General features: G+C 45.2%; 1 protein-coding gene across 9 annotated transcripts in view; it reads left to right on the top strand.

The window, feature by feature from the left end:
• Positions 1–24,852, top strand: part of POLR3E (RNA polymerase III subunit E) — a 51,336-nt gene extending 26,484 nt beyond the window's left edge. For 4 of the 9 annotated variants that reach the window (XM_084818490.1, XM_084818483.1, XM_084818491.1 and 1 more), the window contains 7 exons: positions 142–201; positions 1,846–2,003; positions 4,432–4,496; positions 9,478–9,968; positions 16,111–16,188; positions 18,321–18,446; positions 23,619–24,061. In XM_084818490.1, coding sequence (XP_084674616.1) covers positions 142–201; positions 1,846–2,003; positions 4,432–4,496; positions 9,478–9,968; positions 16,111–16,188; positions 18,321–18,446; positions 23,619–23,684 — 1,044 coding nt within the window. In that variant the 3' untranslated portion in view covers positions 23,685–24,061. Of the gene's footprint in view, positions 1–141; positions 202–1,845; positions 2,004–4,431; positions 4,497–9,477; positions 9,969–16,110; positions 16,189–18,320; positions 18,673–23,618 lie in introns of those variants that run through there. The other 5 variants (XM_084818486.1, XM_084818487.1, XM_084818488.1 and 2 more) reach the window with 3 other exon arrangements.
• Positions 24,853–26,059: the final 1,207 nt, after the last annotated feature.

Genomic DNA, 26,059 nt, shown 5'->3' with positions numbered 1-26,059 from the left:
GGACTTGCTCAATGTTAAAGGTGTTTTTAAGACTACAGTTTTATTCACATTGAGGAAATGCCTGTTGTCATCCTTGGCATTTACACTTATGATGGTCTCTTCCTCTCTCTCCTCTTCTTCCCCTGCTGCTTTCCTCCTCAGATGTGGAAGTTTACGCAGGACCGTTGGGTAGTAAGGAAAGAAGTAGCAACAGTTACAAAAGTAAGTTCCATTTTGTAATTATTTGGGTTTTTCTTGTTAAGGCTAGGTGGTCATCTCAGTGCAACATACTACCTCAAGGCAGGACTCAGGACCAGAGGACACATGAGTGGGAGGGTGCTGTTGCATTCACTTCGTATTTGTGGGCTTCCCACAGGCAGCTGGTTGGCCATTGTTTGAACAGAATGCTGGACTAGATAGGCCAGGGGTGTTGAATCTTGTTTCAGCCTGAGGGCCAAATTCCATTTTGGAGAAGCTCTCAGGGGCCGCATTCCAGTGTTGGGTGGGGCCAAAGGCAAAAGGGGCAGGGCCAAAGAGACCAGCACATTTTAGGTTAAAGCTCTGACTGTACTGTCAGTAACTAAGGCTTAGGAGAACTGACCCATACATGAAGTTCAGCATCTAAAGCCCTCCTCCGGGTGCCTCCTCCGAGCGAGGCTCGGAGGGCGGCAACAAGGGAGAGGGCCTTCTCGGAAGTGGCCTCCCCAATTATGGGGATCAGGCCCGTCTGGCACCAACATTGTTATCTTTTTGGCACCAGGTTAAAACTGTCCTCTAAGGCATTTGGCAGCATATAATGACTGTAATCGGGTCCCGGATTGTCTTTTGGTTGATTGTTTATAAATTGTTTTTAGGTACGTGTTGTTACTGTGTGTGCTGTCCATTTATACATTTTTATGTAAATGGTTTTATGCTATGTATAATGTATTTTTAATGGTTTTTCATCTTCGCGAGCCGCCCAAAGAGCTTTGGCTATGGGGTGGCATAGAAATGTATTAAATAATAAATAATTTCAACCTTTTAGAATGGGCGGCGGGGGGGGCGACTGCACAGAAGCCAGGAAGCCACAAAATGATCAGTAGTGGGGGGGGGGGTAGTGGGGGGGCATGGGAGAGGGGCATGGCCATTTTGGAAATCTGGGAGGGATGGCCCCGGGCCTGAGGTATTGCACCCCTGACATAGGCCTTTGGTCAGATCCAGAATGGGTCTTATTTTCTTAAACACACTTGCGTTTTTAGATGTTTGTTTGTTTGTTTGTTTTGCAATATTTGTGTACCGCTCCGCATCCAAAGATTTCGGAGCAGTGAAGAGCAGATAGGGTAAAAGAATAAAAAACATATTAAAATAATTAGTATTTTAAAAAAGAAACAAGAACTCTGATAAAACCACAGCCGGTCCGTCAAGGAAGGCTTTCTGAAATAAGAATGTTTTCAGGCGGCACCAGAAGCAACAGAACATTGGCGCCTGCCTGATGTCCAAAGGCAGGGAATTCCATACAAAGGGGGCCACCACACTGAAGGCTCTTCACCTGGTGGACTCCAGTTGGGCCATAGGTCCATGTGGAACCACCAAGAGCATGCCCTCTGATGACCTCAGTGACCATGCAGGTGGGTCTGTATGTATTAATCTTATGCCCTAAGCACATGAGATGCATAGGCAAGCTTCAGCAGGTTGATCCATCCACTGTAAGTTTCGGTCTCACAAGCTGCAGGCCAGTCTTGATGTGCACCGTTGTGGGACTACACCCTGATACTTTGTATAGCCGCTAATCTCATCAAAGGGTTGGCTTCTCCAACCAGTCCTGTTTATATATGTGTGTGTGTATATATCCAAACATAAATAAATTAAATAAGCTTGTTTTTCCAGCTCGGCCCAGAAGATGTGAAAGACTTCTTGGAGCACATGGCTTTCCTGAGGATAAGCAGAGGATGGGAATTCAAACTCCGCTATGATGAGGATTTTGTCAGGAAGCATCCAGATGTGGTCCAGAGACAGCAGATGCTTTGGATGGGCATTCAGGCCAAGTAAATGATTTGCTTTCTCTTGGGGTGGGGGTGAGACGGAGAGAGATGAATGTTAGTTCCTCTTCATCATGTTTTCATGCCACCTGTTGCAATGCGGGTACAAATGTCTAAACCACATTTTTGTGCAAAAATGGATTAAAAGATAAGGAATGATTAAAAGATTTATTTGCACAGCCTCTACTGGATCATGTTATTTATTTATTATTAGATTTATATCTTGCCTTTTTTCTTCTTGCAAGGAACCCAAGGCAGCTTATATGGTCCTCCTCCCGCTCTCCACTTTATTTATTTACTACATTTCTGTACCGCCCAATAGCCGACGCTCTCAGGGCAGTTCAGAACAATTAAAACTATAAAATACAAGATGATAAAATACCGTATAAAAGTTTAAAGCTACAGTATAAAAAATAAGAATAGTAACCCAATAGAAGCTAGCAGCAGTGCAAAGATTTAAAATACCAGATTTAAAACAGAAACTGAAAAACTAAAATGCCTAGGAAAATAAAAAGGTCTTCACGTGGTGCTGAAAAGAGCACAATGTAGGCACCAGGTGAGCCTCTCTGGGAAGCTCATTCCCCAACCAGGGTGCCACAGCAAAAAAGGCCCTCTTATCCTCACAGAACCCTGTGAGGTAGGTTAGGCTGAAAGTCAGTGGCTGGTCCAAAGTCACCCAGTGAGCTTCACAGCTGAGTGGAGTGTGAACAAAATTCTGGCATCAAAAACTGCTATTTTACATGGCTTGGGAATATAAACTGGGCAACTGAGGAGAGATCTGGGACTCCAGAGAAGCTGCTCTATTTATACTACACAACCCAGTGGAGAAGCCATAGTTTGTTGTAGGACTAACTGCTGGGTTGTTTAGCCCCTAAACAGCCCGGTGAGCCAGGTTTGCACATTGAGCTTCATCATCGGGTTCTTTCTGTCGTCAGGGGCTTGAATCAGGATAATGGATTTTTATTACGCTACCTATGTTAAGGATATTTGTGTCATCAGCAGCAACTGTACTGTGAATGACTGCTGCTAAGAATGTGACGGTCACTGTCAGTACTTTCTGCATTTATGTTCCTTCTGACTTCACTGTTGACAATTCTCACCCACCACCACCATCATGTATATTATCTATAAACCTGAAACTATAACACTCCATGCATCTGGTGAAGTGGCCCACAAAAGCTCATGCCAGAATAGATTTGTTAGTCTTTCAGGCACTGTTTTTGCTGCAATCGACTAACGCAGCTACCCTCTGGAAGTTGAACGAAAGCTGCTAACTATTTTCTGTAGGTGAAGGAGCTTACATTTTATTTAAGGCACATGCATGCTACTCATGGAGAGTTTCTACTAATGCTACTAATTAGAGAACCAGTGTGGTGTAGTGGTTAGAGTGCTGGATTGAGGAAACCCGGGTTCTAGCCCCGGTGAAGCTCATTGGGTGACTTTGGGCCAGTCCCTGACTCTCAGCCTAACCTACCTCGTAAGCTGCCTTGGGTTCTTTGCAAGAGGCAAGCAGGTGGGATATAAATGTAACTAATACATAATGGCCAAAGGCTTAGGGTGGAGGGAATATTCCTTGGTCTGGAGTGAGGAAAGGCAGCGAGTCTCCTCTGAGGGGAATTCGGGGGTCCAGAAAAGATGTTTATTGATGAGCAGTGAAATGTCATGAAGAGCTAAACGAGCTTTCTCCAACCTGGGTACCCTCCAGAAGTTATGGACTACAACTCCCGTCAGCCTGGCCAGTGGGTCTGGGATTATGGGAGTTGTACCTCAGAACATCTGGAGGGACCCAGGTTGAAGAAGACTGATCTCAACCTCTGTGGCAGCTTTGATTGGTCCAAAGACTTAGTTGTTTCTGTGTATACAGGCATGGTCCTTTTAACATCGTGACTCGACTGGCACTTTTCAAAAACCAGGATTGTAAGTCTTGGTTTGGGCTGGAATCCCCCCCCCCCCGTTTCTCATGCCTGTTTTCCAGTTGTTGGCTGTTCTCCTCTCGAAGTTAAGGGTTAATCTTGCATATTCAGCAAAATTGCATGGGGGGTTGTTTCTGGAGTGTACCACTTTAGCTTGTGAGTGATTGGTTTTTGAATGTATCCATATGTGGGTGGTTTTTGGTTATCCCTCCTAGTATGTAGAAAGCTAGCTCACTGGGGGCCAGAACCTTCCAAATATGCTAGCTTTCTATATGTAGCTCCCTCCTACATTCTGGCATGGTTCTGTCCAGGAAGGGCCTTACCCATGTGATTTTGCTGACTTATGTAGCAAGTTCTCCAACATCTTCCACTGAATGCTTGCCATTTTGTGGATTCTTTGCAGAACTGGTTGTGTCGGGGGATGGTTTTAATGTTCAGGATCCAGCTATACCTCTCAGTGTAGTGATAAACTAGGCACTGAAATAACACTTGTATATGTCTTCACGTTTTCTCAATTTCAGGTTAGAGAAAGTCTACAACCTGGCAAAGGAACACATGGCACCAAAGAAACAAGCTGCACAAACAGGTAAATAATTTGGGGACCCAGGGAAGACGTAGGCTCATTTGTGGGCAGTGAAATTTCATGCTCTGGCAGCTTTTCCATGAATGCCAACGCTCTCCCCTCTTTTATCATTGTGGCAGGGTTGGCAGCTTGCAAAAGGTGAACTACTCAAAACGTACACTTCTTTGCAAATAGGAACATTTGCGATACGCACTGTGTTTTATGCTTAACAAATCCTGTGCATAAAGGGAAGATTCTGGGAGTAGTGATGCTGGAACATTCTGTTCTCATCTGGTTCTTGTCAGTATAGCTTTCTTCAAAGGACTGTATATCATTGATGGATGTTAGAGCAGCTTTAAATATAGTATTCAATATACCAGATCCAAACCCTTCTTCTGTCAGGCCTGTCTTTTCCTTGGTGTGCTCAAATGTCCTGGACCCCTGTGCCTGATGTCTTTTCCTTGCTATCTTTTTGGACAGCAGGTGAAGCCTGTGCTGTTCTTGCTTGCGTTTAATGACTTAAATCATCTGAGACCCTTCTTAAACTGACCTCCTTTTTGCTGCCTTTTTTTTTAAGGATGTATGTATGTATGTATGTATGTATTTATTTATTACCTTTATATCCCGCCTTTTTTCCTCTTGCAAGGAACCCAAGGCAGCTTACATTCTCCTCCTCTCCATTTTATCCTCACAACAACAACCCTGTGAGGTAGGTTGGGCTGGGAGTCTGTGACTGGCCCAAAGTCACCCAGTAAGCTTCATGACAAGGTGCTTGAGCGGGTAGTTGTAGGACAGCTCCAGGCACTGTTGAATGAAACGGATTATCTAGATCCATTTCAATCGGGCTTCAGGCCTGGTTTTGGAATGGAAACTGCCTTGGTCTCCCTGTGGGATGACCTCTGCCAGGAGAGGGACAGGGGGAGTGCGACCCTGTTGGTTCTTCTGGACTTCTCAGCGGCTTTCAATACCATCGACCATGGTATCCTTCTGGATAGGTTGTCTGGGTTGGGAGTTGGAGGCACTGCACTACAGTGGTTCCGCTCCTACTTGGATGGCCAATTCCAGAAGGTGGTGCTGGGGGATTATTGCTCTGTGCCATGGCAATTGTGCCATGGGGTTCCACAGGGCTCTATTTTATCCCCTATGCTGTTTAACATCTACATGAAACCGCTGGGGGAGGTTTTGCAGAGGTGTGGGCTGAGGTGCCATCAATATGCGGATGACACCTAGCTCTACCTCTCTTTCTGTTCAAACACAGGTGAGTCAGTGGCTGTTCTGAATCAGTGCCTGGGCACGGTAATGGGCTGGATGAGGGCCAATAAACTGAAACTCAATCCAGACAAGAGGAGGTACTGTTAGTGGGTGGTTCGTCTGCCCAGCTAGGTGATATTGCACTCCCCCTAAAGGATCAGGTTCGTAGTTTGGGGGTGCTCTTGGATCCAGAACTGTCACTTGAGGCACAGGTGAACTCAGTGGCACGGAGCACTTTTTATCAGCTTAGGCTGGTATACCAACTACGCCCTTATCTGGACAGAGATAGCCTAGCTACAGTTATCCATGCTCTGATAACTTCTCGTCTGGATTACTGTAATGCGTTATACGTGGGGCTGCCTTTGAAAACGGTCCGGAAACTTCAGCTGGTCCAAAATAGGGCGGCAAGATTGTTAACAGGGACTGGCCTGCGAGCTCATATTACGCCAGTACTTTTCCAGCTGCACTGGCTGCCAGTCCATTTCCGGGCCCGATTCAAAGTGCTGGTGTTAACATTCAAAGCCCTTAACAGCTTGGGGCCAGGTTATCTGAAGGATCGCCTCCTCCCATATGTGCCTGCCCGGACCTTAAGATCATCGTCAGCAGCCCTTCTCCGTGAGCCCCTGCCAAAGGAAGTGAGGCGGGTGGCTACTAAGAGGAGGGCTTTTTCTGCTGTGGCACCCCGGCTCTGGAATGAGCTCCCTAGTGAGGTTCGCCTGGCACCTACATTGTATTCCTTTCAGTGCCAGGTGAAGACCTTTTTATTTTCCCAGGCATTTTAGCATTTTAGCTTTCTAAACTTTTAGCTTTACTGTTTTAAATTTGTATTTTAAACTCCTGCTCTGCTGCTAGGTTTTATTGTGGTTGTATTGTTATATTGTGGTTTTAATGTTCTATATATTTTAAATTGTTTTATTGTGTGCTGTTTGGTTTTAATTTTTGTGAACCACCCAGAGAGCTTTGGCTATTGGGCAGTATAGAAATGAAATGAATTAATGAATGAATGAATGGCCGAGTGGGTACTAGAACCCTGATCTCCTGGCTCCCAGTCCAACACTCAAACCACTACACCACACTGGCTCTCTGTTATCGGCTACTTTTGCAGCCATTTGAAGCAAATGGCTTTTCCCTCGGTTTTATTTTATTGTGTTTTAGTTTAATTCTGCGTTACCCAACCTGGTGCCTTCCAGATCTTTTGAACTACAGCTCCCAGCATTCCTGAGCGTTATCCATGGCTGTCTGGGGCTGATATTCATTGAAGTCCAAAACATCTGGAGCATCTTTGAGAAGTTTGGTTTCGTTTGATAGCCTGGTTTTCAGGGATCACTCAACCACAGTTTCTCTGTTCAAATGTCACAAGAAACTGTGGCGTAAGAAACTGGGTAGTATTGAATTCAGGCACAAAAGAGAGAGGTGAAGAGGGCCGCCGCAGGCACACAGGGTTGTTGGACCAGGATTTTTGCATCTGAATCAAGCTCTGCCTATTTTTTTAGGTCATACCTGTACCATAAACTGGTTTTGCAATCAGCCAATTGCCCTATGGCACTGTGGGTGTTGTAGTGGAAAGAATAAGATCTCTAAAAGAATTCTTCCCACTCCAATTCCCAAGAGAAGGAGAGAGAGAGAATTAACTTTGACAGTTAAATAAATAAAGAACTCCTATAAGTAAATGTTGGGACGATTCATTAATCACACGGCTTATTGCTAGACTCGAAACTATAAGTAGAACTGATAAATGTGCACATGAACGGATCTTGTTTTTTCCTTTCCTCTGCTGCCCTCGCTTCTTCTCCCCCTCCCCTTCCAAATCTTCTTGGAAAGATTAAGTAGTTGGGCAGTGTGAAAGGAGATTAGCATCATAGATTTAAAGAGATGACATGCTACGGACGTACTCTGAGCTTCTATCAAGGGCTGTTGCTCTGTCGTTCAGTTCCCTTGGTGTGACATCTTTACATTCTTCCAAGGGTGACCCCAGAAGGGCTTTCAGGAAAGGACCTTGGTGCGCAAAGAAAAAAAAGGAAAATGCTGCTTGTCTGCCCCAGAGCTGTGTTCTTGAATGCACATGATGCAGGCACCTTGCTGAAATGAACCAGATCTGGATCTGATCAGTGTCTTGAAAGGAGACTGCCTGGCTACCTTATGGCAGATCAGAACCATGTTTGTTTGTTTATGTTATTTAAAGCATCTTTACCCCACTCTTCAGCCAAAAAGCCTCAGGGGGGGCGGGGTTTACATACAATGACAAAAATCAAAACATTCCCACAAAAGGAAAGAGGGGTGACACAAAAGGAAGGAGGGATGAGGAGGGAAGAGGAAAACAAGCAAACTCTGGCATCAGTTGTTCACATTAGTAGTTCCGGGACTTCTGGAGGGATGGATTTGACCCCCGGGCCTAAGGTTTTGCACCCTTGCTCTATTCACTGTGGCTGCTAAAAGAATTAAAGCTATTTAATTGGTTACATATTAACCATATAACCAGTATTTATGTCCCAGTATTGGGAAGTCCCAGTACTGGAGTACTAGAGTCCCAGTATTGGGGAAAAAGGCAGGACATAAATAAATATAATAAATACATGCATGCATGCATGCATGCATACATACATACATAAAGGTCCATAGCTACGGTTGATTGAACTGGCTCCTTGTTTAAGGTTCTCTTCTCTGCTCGTGGTCTGTCCCTCATTCACGTGTGCTAAACTTTTATGATACAGTCTTTTCGTTTGTTTTTAATATATTGTAAGCTGCCCTGAGAGGTGGTTACAACAGAAAGGTAGGATCTAAATAATATACCGTCATTATGCATGTGCAACTTATTGAGCATATCGTTCTTAAGGGAGCAATCCTATGGCTACTAGACAGCGGCCAGACGGCCGTAGGATTTTTCCTTTTCTGGGAACCGAGCTCGGAGCCAGTACTCTTAGGTCAGTTCCCAGAAGGCCAACCTCGTAGGCGGCCTGGTTCGTCCCTGGCTCCGCACTCATTAGAGCAGCGAGGAGTAGGGGGAAAGAGGGCGTGCCTGGGGGTGAGGAGGGGACAGTGGAAACACTGGTACGATGCTTCATATGCACTGTCTAGCCTCCCCACCCAGCCCCTGCTCTGAGGCGCCTCGGCTAGACAGCCGAAATGGGCTGTCTAGCTGCAAATGCAGGGTGGCTGTAGCACGGAGGAGGAGACCTCCTCTGCGCTCCGCCTGTCCTGCATTGGATAATCGGTTACCTCCAACTTCAGGGGCGACTGACTGTCCCCATAGGATTGTGCCCTAAGTGTGTTTAAGCACCCTACAAAAGTACAGGAGCCACCTTTCCCCATTGGCTATTTGGGGAGGCTGTTTGGCAAATTGGTTTGAAGAATGCACAGACCTCAGCACCGCCATTTTGGGGGGACCAGATTGGAGTGTTAAGTGAGAGTGTGAATGTGCCACCTAAACTTCCAGGATCTTCTCAAGAATGTAAGAAGAGCCATGCTGGATCTATCTAGGTCTGTCTAGTCCAGCGTTCTGTTCCCACAGTGCCCCAGTGGGAAGCCCACAAGCAGGACCCGAGCGCAACAGCTCCCTCCCCCTCATGTTCCCCAGCAACTGTATACAGAGTCTACTGCCTGTGAAACTGGAGGTAATATCCAACCGTCATGACCAGTGACCATTGGTAGCCGTCTCCTCCATGCTTATCTAGCCCCAGATGGGATGAATGGCTGAATTTCCCAGGTTTTGTGCCTAAATTACCCCAGCGCCTCTTCTGTTTTTCCTTTCCCCTAGCTGCTGCGTTGCTGGTTTCCGGAGAGCAGAGGGTCAGTCTGGCCAAAGCAAAAGTCAAGCAGAACTACAGACAACTGGAACAAGACCTCCAGAAGTGGAAAGAGGAGTACAGAGCCAACGAGCCCACCTGCCCGGTGGACCTTCTCGGCGTCCGGATCAAGGAGGAGCCAGTGAGCGACGAGGAGCCGATGGACACGTCTGTCTGTGACGGTCTCAATAACGGACTGGCCAACGGTATCCATTCAGAAGAGAACTCCATGGACTCCTTAAACGGCCACTTGCCCGTACAAGAGAGGGTCACACAGGAACTGAGAGCCTTTGTGGTGGCGACCTTTAAGAAACAGTATGTCCTAACACTGAATGAGCTTAAACGGTTATTTAATCTCCACATGGCTAGTCTGCCTCCTGGCAATCTCTTGTTTAGCGGCATTTCAGACAAAATGTTACAGGACATGGTGTTGGACATGGGCTGCAAACAAATAATGGTGCCTGTAAGTACTGTTCTTCTATTATTATTGGTAGTAGTAGCATTGCAGACTGTGAATGGCAAATTCCACTGTGTTCAAGCTGCCCACTGGCTTACCTGCTGTGATGTCACAGAGGTGATGGACAGCTTTGGGCTGGCTGCCAGGTTTGGGAGCGTTCTGATTTATATGTTTTATTTATTATATATTTAGTTTGCCAAAAACAAAGGAAGTTCTCAGGGCAAATTACATGATGAAATTTAGAGCTTGAATTCTAAAGTCAAACAAGCCTCTTCCGATAATCCTGCTTAGTTCTGAGCATTATCTACAGAGCCTGAGGTTTTGAATGCCGCTGTGTGGATGCAGGTCTGTTGAGCAGTTCCCGAGCCTTTTGATGCAAATTGTTGGAGGGATGGACTGTAGCGAAGTGGTAGAGACTTGCTTTGCATGCGGAAGGGCCAGGTTCAGTCCCCGGCATTTCCATGTTTAAAAGACCAGGTAGCAGGTGTCTCTTCCTGGACCTTTGAGAGAGCAGACAATACTTGGATGGATGGATGGATGGATGGATGGTCCCCTAAGTTGCAGACACACAACACAAGTTGCTCTATGGTATATATGTGTGTGCTATTTAGCAGCAGCCATAGTTTTGGAAAAACCTATGGTAGGGAGAGATCTATAATGGCTTTTATTTTTTCTAATTCTCTGGTTTTCCTTCCCTCCTTGTTCTTTATTAATCCCACTATGCATCTTAAGAAGGGTTTATGACTAGTTAAAACATACTTTAAAGCCAGGCATGAAAACGAAATCTTGAATACATGAGACCATGCTCTAAACGGCACAGTATAAGCTTAAACCTTAGCCTCTAAAAATCCAGCTTGGGGTTGTGGCTGCAATAGTGGCTGAGAATATTTGAGCTTACCTCTGAATGTCAGGACAAGGAGACCAGATGTGAAGTAGGACAGTAAAGGGTCCTGTAATTTTTTAAACATTTTTGACAGTTAGGTAGAAGAGGGAAGAAAAGCTTCATCCATTTCTGCCCAACTTTTTAAGATGTAGGATAGCTGGGTCCCCCTTTATCTCATCCTTCTTGTTACCATAGAACAGAATCCTATTTATTTGTTTTATTTAAGAGTATTTATAAACTGCTTACATCTGAAGATTTCAAAGAGATGTACACAAATCATAAAAATATAAAATAAGGATAGAAACCAATACATTACATTTCATTTTTTACATTACTGTACTGCCCAATAGCCAAAGCTCTCTGGGTGGTTTACAGAGATTAAAATACAATATAATAACATAATATAAAACTATTGACATACAAATGTATAGTACAATTTTACACAATTGACAATAAAGAATCCCAGGACCCACTAAAAAAGCCTTATCGTATGCTGTCATAGGAACATAGGAAGCTGCCTTATAACTGAGTCAGATCCTTGGTCCATCTATAGCCCAATATCGTTGACACTGACAGGCAGTGATGGCTCTCCGGGGTTTCAGGCAGGATTCTTTCCTAGCCCTACCTGGGGATGCCAGGGATCGAACCTGGGACCTTCTGTGTGCAAAGCAGGTGCTCTACCACTGAGCTATAATCCCTGCTCCCTGAAATTCCTGAGAGTAGAGGGAAGTCTTGACCTGGTGCCAGAAAGATGACAGTGGGTGTCAGGTGAGTTGGAGACCCACCACCAAGAAGGCTCTCTCCCTTCTTGCTGTCCTCCAAACCTCTCTCGGAGGAGGCGCTTGGAGGAGGGCCTTCAGATGATGATAGTAGTGTATGGGTAGGTTCATCTATCGTAGTATATGAGTAGGTTCATATATTCAATACATAGAATATAGCATATCTACGTAAGATGAAAGGCTTGCATATACAGATGGGTCTTCAATATCCTCCTAAAAAGAAAAAGTGTTGGCGCACGTTTAAACCCAGAGGGAAGATTATTCTGCATAGTGTGCGCCACTGTGCCAGATGCCCTGCTCTGAACGCCTGTGAAGCAGACCTCAGATGTCTGTGGCATCACCAGGAGGGCCTCATAGTGTTGGGGTCCTTGTAAGGCCATCTAGTCCAACCCGCACCCCTGCTCAGGGCAGGAAACCCAGAATGAGCGCAGCCTCAGCAGATGGCTATCCAGCATCTGCTTGATCCAGCCTTCTCTGGTGAGGGTGAGCCCACCACTGCTCTAGGGAACTGATTCCATTATCAAACTGCTCTTATACGTCAAAACGTTTCCTCTAATGTTCAGCCAAAATCTACCCTTGAGAGGGGCCGTAGCTCCCTGGTAGAACACATCCTTTGCACGCAGAAGGTCCTGGGGTCAAACCCCAGCATCTCCAGGTAGGGCAGGAAAACCCCTGCCTGAAGCCCTGGAGAGCTGCTGCCAGTCAGTGTCAACAATACTGGGATAAATGGAACAGCGGTATGACTCAGTGTAAGGCATCTTCCTATATATCTTAAGGCCTTTAGATATAGTCCTGCCCCTTGGGGCAGCAGAGAACAAGTGTATGTACATTACAGAATGCTGTTCTATACAAAAGAAGATTCTGTCTGCCTGTACATCAAAACCTAGCATGTTGGGGAGAATAAGTAGTGTGTGTGTGTGTGTGTGTGTGTGTGTGTGTGTTTGAATGGCCTAGTTTTCATTGGGGTTGCAAACTATGTGGGCTGTATACCCCTTCAGTCTGCAGATGGGCCATCGCATGGTGGAATGCTCTTCCTTGCAAACAAACAAAGTCCTCCACGGTAATTAGCCTAGCCTTCTCCCTTGATATGCTACTATTCTAAGAGCGGGGAATATTTTTGTATGAAGGAGCATTCCATCATCTGAGCTCCATGCCGACTTTTAAACCCATTGGCACAATCTTTATTATTATTATTAATTACATTTCTATACCGCCCATAGCCAAAGCTCTCTAGTCTTAAGGACTGGAATCTTAACTTTCTAAAAAAGCGGAGTTTCTCAGTATGCTTAATTATGTGCACAGTTGAACCCGCTTTTGCATGTTGTAATCATGAAATATACAGAGCTCTTGGTGCCATTTTAGTTGCTGATGCCATTTTGTTTGATCTGTTATCCAGGCTAAAACTACAGGCAGCTCACTTGAGTGGAACAAACACTGTATTGCCATAAGGAAAGTCAGCAGAGCTGACTCTGTGTGTCTGTAACAGTAATTTAAGAAAGCTATTTGTCTAGCCAGAATAAAAAGGAATAAAATGATCATGACTTAAAGGCAGTGGCACGTCAGAAGTGAATGACTGTTTCATCCATCCTTGTTAGTCACAGCTTTGAGGCATGTGTATTTTAAGCTGGAGAAGGTTTATGTTGTTCCCTGTAAATTGGATTATAGCGACACTATTGCCTCTGGCTCTCGGGGAACTTCTGCACTGTTGAGAAACATCTGCATAGAGCAAACCATGGGCAAGACAGATTCTCTGCTTCTCTGCTTGCAAAGTGACAAGCAGATTTTTCTGGGGCTTCCCTATGCATGATATCCAGGAGCAGGGCTTTCTGCCAACTAAACCATGGTTTACTGTATGTTTTGAATCTTAACCATAGTTAAGACAACAAACCATAGCTAGTGCTAACCATGATCAAAACCTATGTCTGTACAGAGCCCTTGTCTGTTTGAAACTATGATAAAGGAGTATTGCATCTCTTCTAACATGTGACCTGTGATCCTAAGCTATACATGGTTTACATCTCTGCATACTACCCGCTCCTTATTTTGCTTCTCTCCTTTCATCTGTCAAGTTTGTGAGTTGTCTGGGCAGGAATCTGTTGGCTTTTGTTCACTTTTTTTTGTAAAACATCTAGTAAATTAGATGATGATGGAGGAGGAGGAGGAAGAGGAGGAGAAATAGTGGGAGACAGCGTATCAATTCAAGTATCACGCCAAATCATGCCTAAGATGATTTGCATGCTATGCTATGATGTCACTTCAAACCATAGTTTGTTATCAGCCAGCAATCCAGAATCTGATTGCATGGTTTGAAGTGGGTTGTTCGTGCTAACTATGGTTCGGCATGATGTCTGAATTGACAAACAAAAGTTATGGCCCTGTCTATTCTTCCAGAGGCGCCTACATCATAGAATGGGAGTGCTGAGTAGATGGGAAATGGAAGCAGACAAGCCGCTCTAAACCATTGTTTGTCTACGGGTTGGTTCAGACATCATGCCAAACCATGGTTTGCACTAACTGTAGTTAAGCTTCAAATCATGACTTGGGTTCCAGACATGAATACATACTAGGTTTGTGCAGTTCCTCTCCTTCCACGAAAACTCCTGGATGCTGTCCCAAACAGTGGGCTCTGTGAGCAGAGCAACAACCCAAACCATGGCTTGTTGGCTAGCATATTCCACCAAATTGCAGTTTGTTGAAACTGTGATTTGCGAACCAGTTTCAAATCATGGTTTCACTTCCTGGCTTAGTGACTGCTTGCAAGCCGTAGATTGTCAGATAGTGCTGGTTCGGACGTTGCAACAGCCCAGTTTCGTGTTGCATCTGAACCATCTTGATGGTCTGTTTCAGACTTGTGGGAAAACCCTCATTTGCATCCACATGGAGATTGAAAGCTTTCGACTTTTAAATAAACTACTGTTCTTGTAATATCTGAACTTGTGGAACTGTGGTTTGTTTAAACTATGACTCATGAGAACAAGCCAGGATCTGAAACTATGGTTCTCACTAACCATAGTTTACTAAGTGCTCCAGTTTATTTAAAATTGGAAGTGGAAGCTCTCAGAAGAGAATAAGCTCAATACATGCTGCAGCTTGTTCACATTGTGGGAAACCATGGTTTCCTGCCTGAACCAGGCCAGTATGTTTGGAAGTTGAAACCATGATTTCAGTTCTACACGATGCTTGCTACAACCTATGGTTTGGTATGATGCCTGAATTGAACCAAAAGATGACATATGCAAAATGAGCTTCTTCCAAATAGAGGAAGTGAGAAGGAAAGCAAAGGAAAAGGTGTGGATGTTTCTTTTAGGAGATCAGAAAACTAGATTTGTCATATGTTCGCAAAGCCCAAGCTATGAATGTTGTCTATCTTGCGTTTTGTTTTTTTAAATGGGGGGAGGTGGGGAGACATCCAGTACAGCAATAAAATTGTGCTTCACGTCAAAACATGCAACAGCTCTGGGCAGTATTTGGCCTGGATGTCGAATCTTTTTTCCAGGTCCTTGCTAATGGAGAATGAATTCATCTCCTTGTTGCCATGAAAGCAACTTTAAATATTTAAACATACAAAACTGCTGCCCTGGCTCTGATGTGTATGATCAGGGCTGTTTTTTCAGCACATCTGCAGTTGCCCTGCTCAGAGAGGGAAATATTAGGAAAAAAATAGGTACGTCTATTCAGCATCTTGAGAGTCTCTGCATTCCCCCCCCCCTTTTAAAAAATAAAATGTTAGCCTTTGCAGCTGTGTGAAGATCGGCGAAGATTGGTTCTTGTGGAGGGGAGTGATGGGGGGAACTTGGGAGAGGGAGGGGGTTAGGTTGGGATTTTGGCCAGAGGCTTCATAGCACTGTGAGTTTAGAGCCCTCTTCAGGTGCAGAAGGGGGGGATAAGGGTGTGCAACGTCAGCTTCTCTGATTGGCAGACTGTACAAAGCTTCTTGATTGGCCAGGCCTGCTATAAATACCAGAATTAGTGGCCTTCTGCATTTCCCTGGTGAACAGATCAGTATCTTCATCCTGGTGAACATCAGACTCCCATTTCCATCTGAAAATAGGCAGGACTAGAACTAATGGGTGGAAATCTCAAGAAAGCAGATTTGGGCTAAACGTTAGGAGAGACTTCCTGACTATAAGAGCTGGGACAGACTTGCCTTGGGAAATGGTGGGCTCTTCTTTGCTGGAGGTATTGAAGCAGAGGCTGGACAGCCATCTGTCGGGGACTGCTGTGTCTGCAAGGTTCTTGCACCGAGCTGGAGGTGGGACTCAATGACCTCCAAGACCTCTAAACTTTAGCATGGTCTGTTTTCTTGCCAAGTTGGGGTTTCGCCCATTCTACACTGAAGCTTAGATTGTAAACTCCACGTTCCTCTGTCCTCTGTCTACACTGGGCCAATGCAAAATCTGTAATTAAATTAATTCTTTTCGGCTCCTGTATTTTTATTTTTAATACCCTAAGCCAGTAATCCTGACTGGTGCAACCCTGTTTTTAGTTCCCCCCACAGACGACCGCATTACCGGATGAACAAAAGGTCTTTGCACTTTGGGAAGCTGGTGACACGTACGATCAGGTAAGCGAATTGGAACTGTCACTTTAGCAAAGTCATGCTTTGGACATGTCAACATTTGCACATACTTGGCAGACTAGGAGCAGCGTGACTCCAGCTCGCTAGAAAGAGACTGAGCCAGGAGAGCTTTTTATTCTTCTGGCGCTGATTATGCTTTCCATCCTGGACCTGCTATTTTTGGATGTCATAGAGTTGGTTCCTCCTGCATCGAAACCATGGCTTCTGGCCTCTCCCAGTTTCATTCCTGGCATCTCCAGTTAAAAGGATCAGGTAGCAGCTGATAGCAAAGACCTGGTGGAGGGGGCGCTGCTGGTGAGAGGAGACCAGGGGTAGGCAGCCTAGCACCCTCCAGGTGTTTTAGATCGCAACTCCCATAATTCCTGATTGTTGGCCATGCTGGCTGGGGCTGATGGGAGTTGTACTCCAAAACATCTGGAGGGCACCAGGTTGCCAACCCTGGGAGTAGACAATATTGGACTAGATGGAGCAAGTAGTTTGTTCTGGGGAAAGGTAGCTTCCTGTGCTCCCTACAAGGTGTGCCCAGAACGGTGGGGTGTGTGTGTTGTGTGCGTTAAGCAGGAACACAGAAAGTGGACCACCGTGAGTCAGGGAGTTCCTATTGTTGAACTTTTGGATCCAAGATTGAAATATGCCCCCAATTGTAATTTAAAAGAATATGTCAGCTGTCCAGAAGATTGAGAAGCACTGACTCAGTTGGCTGGGTTCGGACGTGATGATATACTAGGGTTTAGCACAGCCACCCCCAGCCTGGTGCCCTCCAGATGTTTTGGACTTCAAGTGCTGTCTGCCTCAGCCAGCCTGGCCAATGCTCAAGAATGCTGGGAGCTGTTGGCCAAAACATCTGGAGAGCACCAAGTTGGGAAAAGGACAGGTTTTAGCATTATGCGAAGCGCCCTAGGCAAACGCACTTCAAACCAGGGTCTCCTGCCAGCTGCAAACCTGGCTTGTGAATGTAGATATCAACCAAACGCACTTCAAACCAGGGTCTCCTGCCAGCTGCAAACCTGGCTTGTGAATGTAGATATCAACCAAACGCACTTCAAACCAGGGTCTCCTGCCAGCTGCAAACCTGGCTTGTGAATGTAGATATCAACCAAACGCACTTCAAACCAGGGTCTCCTGCCAGCTGCAAACCTGGCTTGTGAATGTAGATATCAACCAAACGCACTTCAAACCAGGGTCTCCTGCCAGCTGCACACCTGGCCTGTGAATGTAGATATCAACCAAACACACTTCAAACCAGGGTCTCCTGCCAGCTGCAAACCTGGCTTGTGAATGTAGATATCAACCAAGTCATTGCGAAGCTTCCTTTGGCTCAGTGTGATGCCTGAACTGAGCCTCTCTCTTAAATGAACACACCTTCACTTCTGGGTCTGCCTTGCTTTTTTCAACTGTGCCATGAGATGAAAGCTTAGTCTCCCTGATGAGACTTGGTTAGTTTAATTCAAGCTTCCCCAACCTGCTACCTTCCAGATGTGTTGGACTGCAACTCCCATAATTCCCAGCTAGCATGGCCATTGGCACTTTATCGTCGCTGATGTACCAACCTTCCGGTCCAGAGCTGAGTAGAAAGCATTTGCTGAGAAAGGCTGCTTCTACCTTAAGGTTTGATTCAGATCATCATATCTCAGTTTAATAAGCCAAGGTGAGAATAGCCTCTTTGCCCCTCCCCTCACAGCACACCTGAATGCAATGCAGAAGTCACTAATCAGCCATAGTTTCCCTGTGCAGCCAAACCGGGAAACTATGGTTACCAACTTCAGATCAAGCCAGGATCCTAAACCAACTCCAAACTGTAGTTTAGGATCCTGGCTTGTTCTGAAACTGGTAACCATAGTTTTCCAGTCCAGACAAAGCAACCTGTGGTTAATTAGTGATGTACTGGTTTAATCACAGCTTACATGAAGAGGCTGACTGCACAGGCAAAAGTCTTGTTTATATATTGGCTTAATAAGCCCAGATATGATTGTCTGAACTCGGTCTACAAGTTGTGCAAATGATACTTATGCCGCAAGATCACTTTTTGCTGATGCTGGCTTTCTTGTTTGACTCTGATTGGCCTTCTTTTTGAATTGACTTGGGAGTTGCCATTTCTCTCTCTTTCTCTTTCAAAGCACCGGCAAATTTTGCTTGAAATATTTTCCAAAAACTACCGAGTGCGTAGAAATGTCATCCAGAATCGGCTGTCCCGGGAATATGGAGAGGATCTAGATAAACAAGAGGTGGATAAAATCTTGAAGGTAACATTTTGCCTACTTTTAAGACAAAATTTGAAATCCAAAACACCAGTTGAAGGAGAACTTTGGTTAATTCCATATTTAGCCATACCTGGAGTTAGACCCGTTGCGATCAGCGGGCCTGAAGTTCCTTGTGACTAACTTCATCGCATTGACTTCAGTGGGTCTACTCGAAGTATGACTAAGCTTGGATCCAACCCTGTTTTTACTTAAAAACAGTAAAAATAGTTCTGATGCAGAGATAAATAAATCAGCTGTCGTCCTACGCTTCCCACTCATTTGTAAAATAGGTTTTGGGGTTGAGGGAGAGAGAAGATAGAGAATGCGCAGGTTGTGGGAGTTTGTGGTAGGGAACAGTAGCATAACATAGAAAGCTGCCTTATAGTGAGTCAGCTCATCGTTTGTATCTAGCCCAGTATTGTCAACCCCGACTTACAGCAATGGCTCTCCAGGTTTTCAGACAGGATTCCTTACCAGCCCTACCTGGAGATGTCAGGGATCAAACCTGGGACTTTCTGCATGCAAAGCCAGGGGCATTGCCACTGAGCTACAGCTCCTCCCTAAAGATCCCTGCAGTATCTTTTCACCCCAGTTAGTTTTGCATATATAATCACAGAGAACAGACCTCCGCCTGCCTTTAGATGCAAAATGTAATCATCACTACAATGAGTATACCTATGCATCTGTGTGTAACTGTGAACTGGGTGATGTATTAGCGGTAACACACTTAGCTTTGTTATTGGATTCCTTTGCCCGAGGAGGTTCTCAAAAGACCTTTGGCAATCCATCATCCCAATTGCATTCCATAACTGACTGCAGCCATACTTTACATGGGGCATCTATATTGCTAAAGCTTTAATTAAAGTTACCTTGAAAGATTATTCATTTGGTCATTTGAGCATCCAGACCGGGAGGCAGCTTTCGAAACCTTGCTTGAAATCCCTACAAGTCCTCGAAATTCACTTTTCCTCAGGATGGTCTTCCTTGCAGGGTGGTTTTATAACAAACTTGCATAGCCCAAATGGAACCATTCATCTAGGGATGTACGAAAGGCACTTACCTTTCGCGGATTATGTTTATGGTTGGGGGGGAGGCGTTCCGTCCCTCCCCCCGGAATCCTCGCCGGGGGGGGAGGTGCTCCGTTCCTCCTTCCCTGGAATCCTGTCTGTCTGGATTCCCGACCATCTGCTCCCATCGGTAGTACATGCCCTGGTCTCCTCTCGTTTAGACTACTGTAATGCGCTCTACGTGGGGTTACCCTTGAAGACGGTTCGGAAGCTGCAGCTGGTACAGAACGCGGCGGCTCGCCTGATTAAAGCCAGCCGCCGGCGAGATCGCATCACTGCAGTGCTGAAGGAGTTGCACTGGTTACCAGTTGTTTTCCGGGCCAAATTCAAGGTGTTGGTTTTGACCTTTAAAACCCTATATGGTTCCGGCCCAGCCTATCTTAAGAAGCGCCTCCAGCAGCACCAGACAGGCCGCTTAACAAGATCAGCCTTGGATGGCCTTCTCTCTGTCCCATCAGCCAGGACAGCTAGACTGGTGGGGATGAGGGAGAGGGCCTTTTCTCTGGTGGCCCCCACTCTGTGGAACTCCCTCCCTAGGGAACTCCGTCATGCCCCCTCCTTAATGAGCTTCCGTCGTGCATTAAAAACGTGGTTGTTCAGGCAGGCATTTGGGGTGGGTTAGGGTATTTTAGAAAATGTTTTTATTGTAGAATTTTATTGTTTTAAACTCTTTTATTGTATGTTGTTCATCGCCCAGAGTGGCTGGGTGACCAGCCAGATGAGCGATTAATAAATTTAATAATAAATAAATAAATAAATCCTGGCTGGCCGCCGGCCGGCTCCGCCATCAGCTGGACATCCAGCCGCTGGCTAGCAGGGACGCAAATGGCAGTGGCCGTAGCTGCCGCCGTTTGCGTCTCTGCAGTCAGCCGTGATAGGCTACGTAAATGTTTACATAGCCTATCACGGCTGACTTTAAAAAAAAACGCGCGTACGTTTTTTTTAAAACTTTTGACTTTAAAAAAAAACGCCGCCGCCATTTGCATTCCTTATTTTGGCACATCTTAGTCTACGTAAACATTTACGTAGACTAAGACGGCGAAAATAAGGGGAACGCAAATAGCGTAGCGTCCATAGACTAAGACGTGCCAAAATAAGGAACGCAAGTGCAGCGGCCGTGGCCACCGCCATTTGCGTACGTGCATTGTTGTTTTTTTTTAAGTCAGCCGTGATAGGCTATGTAAATCTTTATGTAGCCTATCACTTTTTTTTTCTTTTTTTTTAAACTGGAAATGGCGGTGGCGGCAGCTGGTCGGAAGACTGGCAGCCGCCGAACCGCCGCCGGAGCCGCCGCCGCCGCCAGGAAGATCCGCCCAAGGTAAGTCTCGTCCCGGGGGGGGGGGGGGGGAGGCCATTCCGCCACCGATTTCGGGGGGCCGAATGCACTGGCATTCGGCCTCCCCGAGATCCGTGGTGGAATTTTCGTAGATCCCTACTTTCATCCACATGCAAAAGAGAGGAAGGGCTGCAGCTCAGTTGTAAAGCACCTGTTTTGCATGCAGAAGGTTTCAGGTTCAGTCCCCGGCTTCTCCAGGTAGGGCTAGGAAAGAATCCTGTCTGAAACCTTGGTGAGCTGCTGCCAGTCAGTGTTGACAGTACTGGGCTACATGGACCAAGGGTCTGACTCAGTCTAAGGCAGCTTCCTATGTTCCTACAGGTATTGGCAGGACTGAGTTTGCAGAAGTACAGCAAAACATTGGAAGAAACTGCCCCAACAGAGCATGCTCAGTTGGCCACAGAATGCAGGCTGTCTAACGGAGGGTGGGTGGAAAACTCCTGCCACTGTCAGAGGCACATTTGGTGGAGAGGCCAGACAGGGCCTTCTTGGTAGCTGCTCCCAAGCTCTGGAACTCCTTGCCAGGGGAGGAGCTAGGTTGGCTCCCCCTCTGTTGTTCTTCTGCCAGCGGGCAAATACATTTTTATTCAGGCAGGCCTTTGGCATGTAAGCTGGTCTGTTGCTGAAGAGGCTTCTATTGGGTTGAATGTGGTTTTATTTCTTTGGTTGTTGTGCTTTTAATGTATATGTTTTTATGATTGTTTTAATTGATTTTTAAATTTTAATCTTAGTCTTATTGTTGGCTGTCTTGACTAACATTTTTCAGTGGAAAGGCAGGGTATAAATCAATCCCTTGGGGGAGGAGAAATGGAATGGAGTATCCTGAGATAGAGCATGGCTGGCTGGAACACTCTGAACAAGAGTGCTCCACACTGCAACGTTTTGTTGCAGGCCCTGGTCGTGTTCGTTAATCTGACTGGCTTGTTCTCTAGATTTGGATGCTGTGCAGCAGCAGAGTTAGGGAGAGGGCTGAGGAGGAGACCACAAGAGAGCCCAGATGGCTGGATGTGATCTGCAGGAATGCTTTTAAGAGAAAAACCCCCTGCTGCATTCAGACTAATTACTTAATTGCACCAATTAGCAGTTTCATGCTTTTTTGTCTCTAATTATGCTTCCAATCAGGTAGCAGGCTGAACGCTGTGTTTTGAGTAGTTCTGTCGGAGGTGGGAGAAGATGCCAAACGGTTCCCGTTGGCAGCGTTACCACACGCACTGCGTTCTCCGGGGATCCCTGTAGTTGTCTAGATTGTATCAACAGGAGTCGGCTGCAGGAACACCTCTGGTGCTTTTTTCAGTCAACAGCTGCTGTCTGTGGTCCTCCTGGGGTGCTGAGTCCCTTAAAGCTCCATCCATTAACCTTTCAGGGAGTGATAGGCCATACAAAGAGTGTCCTTAGGGCCATGCAGCACAGAAGAGAAGTGTGTTTGGTAAAGAGTAGGAAAAGTGGCAGACGGAGCGGGGAGGCAGGGGAATAAACACACTGCTAGACCGTCATAGCTTTAACAACTGCTTGGATCTCTGAGAATCATGGTTTCCTATGTACACCAGTTGCTGGGGAACACGGGCAGGAGGGTGCTGTTGCACTCATGTCCTGGTTGTGGGGTTCCCATGGGCAGCTGGTTGGCCACTGTGTGAGCAGAATGCTGGACTAGATGAGACTCTTGGTCTGATCCAACATGGGTCTTGTTATGTTCACTTCTAAACAGCATGATCCTTTCCCTCATTGTTTTGGAGATAGGTTTTAGGAAGTCTAAGCTCATTGGAAGGAACCCAGCTGACAATCATGTCAAACCCCGAGTTCTAACTGTAAAGTGTCCATGATTCCACTCACCATTACAAGGATATCCTCCCCTTTGGCAAGTGAGCCAAGCACAAAAAAGAAAAGAGAAAAAGAGTCTTCCTGTTGAGACTTGTTGCTAAAGAGGGGTGGAGGGGTATCAGCCCTACAGCACAATTGTGCTGTCCTTTCTGAAGCCCTTTGAGTAGGGGTCCCCAAATGTTTTGGGTCAGTGGGCACACATTTTGGAATTGTGAGAGGGCCATGGGTGCCCTCACGTAATGGCTGCTATGGGTGCGGCTTGCCCATTCATAAAATGGCTGTCACAAAACACTCATTTCCCAGAAGGCAAGTTAAAGAAACATAACTTGCCCAAGAACTGAAGTACATGGCTGAGGTGGGTCTGAGCTCTAAAACACAAAACCACTGTATTGAACCCGAATAAAGATGACGCCAGAGGGCAACACTTCACTTTGCCACATGCCAGCCTCCCAGTTAAAAAAAAGTTTTTGATTTTAAAAAAATCCTAAAAAATTAAATAAGAATCAGGAGGTGCATCATAGTAGGGCATCATATTGGAGACCCCAGACTCAGAGCGCCCCAGAAGCACAACATCTTGACCTTAGAGGTGGGAAAACAGACTGCTGGGGTTGTTCCTGGTAGTTTTGCTGTACCTTGGAGGCACTGAGTGCCACTGAAGCACAGTCTAGTAGTGTGAAGTGACTGCATGCTGCATTTGAGAGACATTGGTGTTTATTTTTAACTGCTATGCATCATCTAATTTGTAATAAACTGTGTTAATGTCATTGGGCATCCACACTTCTTGGTCTTATAAGCAAGGGTGAACGGTAGTTGCCTGTTCAAACTTTTTTTCCCCCATTCTCAGTCAATGACCTTAATTCTAATGGCATGCAATTACAGGCAGAATAACTCTTTGGCAGGGCTACTTTGGGGAGATTATAAGAATGCTTCTCAACAGATTTTTGTTTCTTCCAGGACTGCTGTGTAAGCCAGGGTGGCATGTGGTACCTTAAAGGGACAGTGCAACAGTCAACATCTTGACGAAAGGGGTTCACTTTAATTGCATCAGGTTAACACCGGGACCGAAGAAGAAAAATGTAACTGGCAGGAAAGCAAAACCAAACACCCTCCTTTCCCTTTGATTGGGACAGAGCTTGATCGACTCATGGCCCTGTGGATGGAGGAAGTTATGGACACAGCCCTGCTCATCTCCCGATGTGCATGGGATCCAGAATGCAACCATTGAATAGGAGAAAAATACGAGCCTTTAGACTAATTTGGGATTCCTAATATATTTTGCTTCTTATTCTGATTATAACAAAAAAGAAACCTTATACTGACCCAGATGTTACAGAAGATCATGATCTAATGTTTTATTTTGTAACTAATGCCAATAAATTGCAAGTTTACACTTACATACCCAGATTTTTTAAAATCCTCAGTGTTCAGGCTTCTGGCTAGTGCCTACGCTTCCTGTTTTAGGGGGCAAGGAACACACATTCATCAGATTTTTCTGGAGAGGGGGAGTATTAAATGTAAGGTACCTGGTAGGATCTTGCTATTTCTTTATGTGGGAATTAATCAGATGTAATAATTGCATATGCCTGAAAGTTTGGGGGCTTTCTTTGCATAACTTCACCTGTCAAAAGGTATGTCACATAATGTCTCCATTGTTTAATTATTGATTTACACATTTATCCTTGCCCTTGAAGCCTTTCCCATTAACCCAAGATTTAAGGGAGTGGGACATATGTGTAAGAAAGCTATTAGAAGTATTCTTACCTTACACCCAATCTGCAAGCACATGAGTGACTCGATTCTACCTTGGCAGAAACACTTAACTTTTTATTGGTGTGCGTGAGAGGACAAAAATAGCTGTGTTGTGATTTTTAATTACATCCTTCTCCCCAGAAAATAAGTTTACAGAGAGAACTGGGCTTGCGGGTATACTAGTTCCTTCTGTGAATAGAAGAACAGTAATCATAGGATGCTGGTTGAGGCAATAGTTTCTGATTGAATAAAGGGCAATTCAAAGTAGTTAATTGAAATGTAAGTGGATGATATTGCCACCTACAAATAATGCATGAAGTGGAACTTTCTGAATTAGTGTTCTTAGAATATACCTGCTCTTGTGACTTAGCATAAATTCTACACATTGCTAAACTTTAACATGTAGTTTTATAGCTAGCATTAAATCAAATGTACGTGCACACAGACTTTAAAAAGCTCAGTGCCTGTTGAATTCAGGATCAGAAATGGGCAGAGCAAGGTTTCTAGTAGCAGAACTGTCCAATAGCCTCCATGCCCTTGAGCATTAATGCTCATCTTTCTGCTTTCCACCCTTGCCATAAAAGTCTTTTTTATGAATTATAGCAAAATGTAAGCAGCTGGGTAGCAGTCAAAAGCATATTATAGGGGAGGAGTGATGGACTTTTAGGGCAGTTACACTAGCAGTTTAGCTAAAACTGAAAGGTAGATGAAAATTCTTATTCACCTGGCAGAACTTAATACTAAGAGGGCTTTTTTAGAGTGAATGGATTTTGCATTTAATTTCTGCATACAGACCTGTTGCTAGCCCTCTTGGTTAACACTTCAGGCTGATTTATACAATAATTTGCACAATAACTGCATAGGAAAGTGGATGGAAGTTAGAAGTTTTAATACAGTGACTGCTCTTACCTAAGCACAACTGATCTATTCAAGAAAACTGATATGGGCTGAACAGACATAACTCAGCAGGGGCTTTACTTCTTTAAAAGGAGGACATTTGCCACCTATAGCACATGGTGGTAGATCAAGCCCAACCAAATTAAGGTATTGAAGATAGCTCTAGGTGCAGCAAAGCAGTATACATGATAGAATGTTATCCATGTTATTTATATTCTATATTTTAGAAGGCCTCCCACCAAAAAACAAACAGTACCATATACAAAGGCTCGAAGGAGTGTTAAGTGTTCTCTAGGAGACCCACAGCTCCCATGGTGTTACTATACAAGGCAAATAGCCTGGCTAGTGATCTAGAACAGTGCCCAGATGACCCTACATGGAAACTCACATGGATTCTTTAGCAGACATGTTTGTAGAAAAAGGCCCCTGAAATTAGTAAGTCTGAAAACAAATGGCCTAAGGCCATGCTCACACAAGCATAATTTTAATAAACTGAAATTATTCAGCCCATGATAGTTTGATGTAAAGCTACAACAATTAAGATGGGAGTAAATGGGGACAACGAATGGTAGTGGCAGCCATTCACTTTAACAGGGGAGAGTGACGAAACTCTAGTCCTGGTGACCACACTCTCAACCAAGGCCTAGACTGCAGTCTGACGAACTCCGAACTCTGCCACATCCTATCTACACAAAAGTCAGGAGAGGTCTAATTCTTGGTCATGTTAACGTGATAAAATCCAGGGAACT

The sequence above is a fragment of the Heloderma suspectum genome, chromosome 12 (genome assembly GCF_057233095.1).
Source record: "Heloderma suspectum isolate Gila_16-S chromosome 12, 16-S_ref, whole genome shotgun sequence".
Classification (NCBI taxonomy): domain Eukaryota; kingdom Metazoa; phylum Chordata; class Lepidosauria; order Squamata; family Helodermatidae; genus Heloderma; species Heloderma suspectum.
This window is presented reverse-complemented; position numbering and strand designations above follow the sequence as displayed.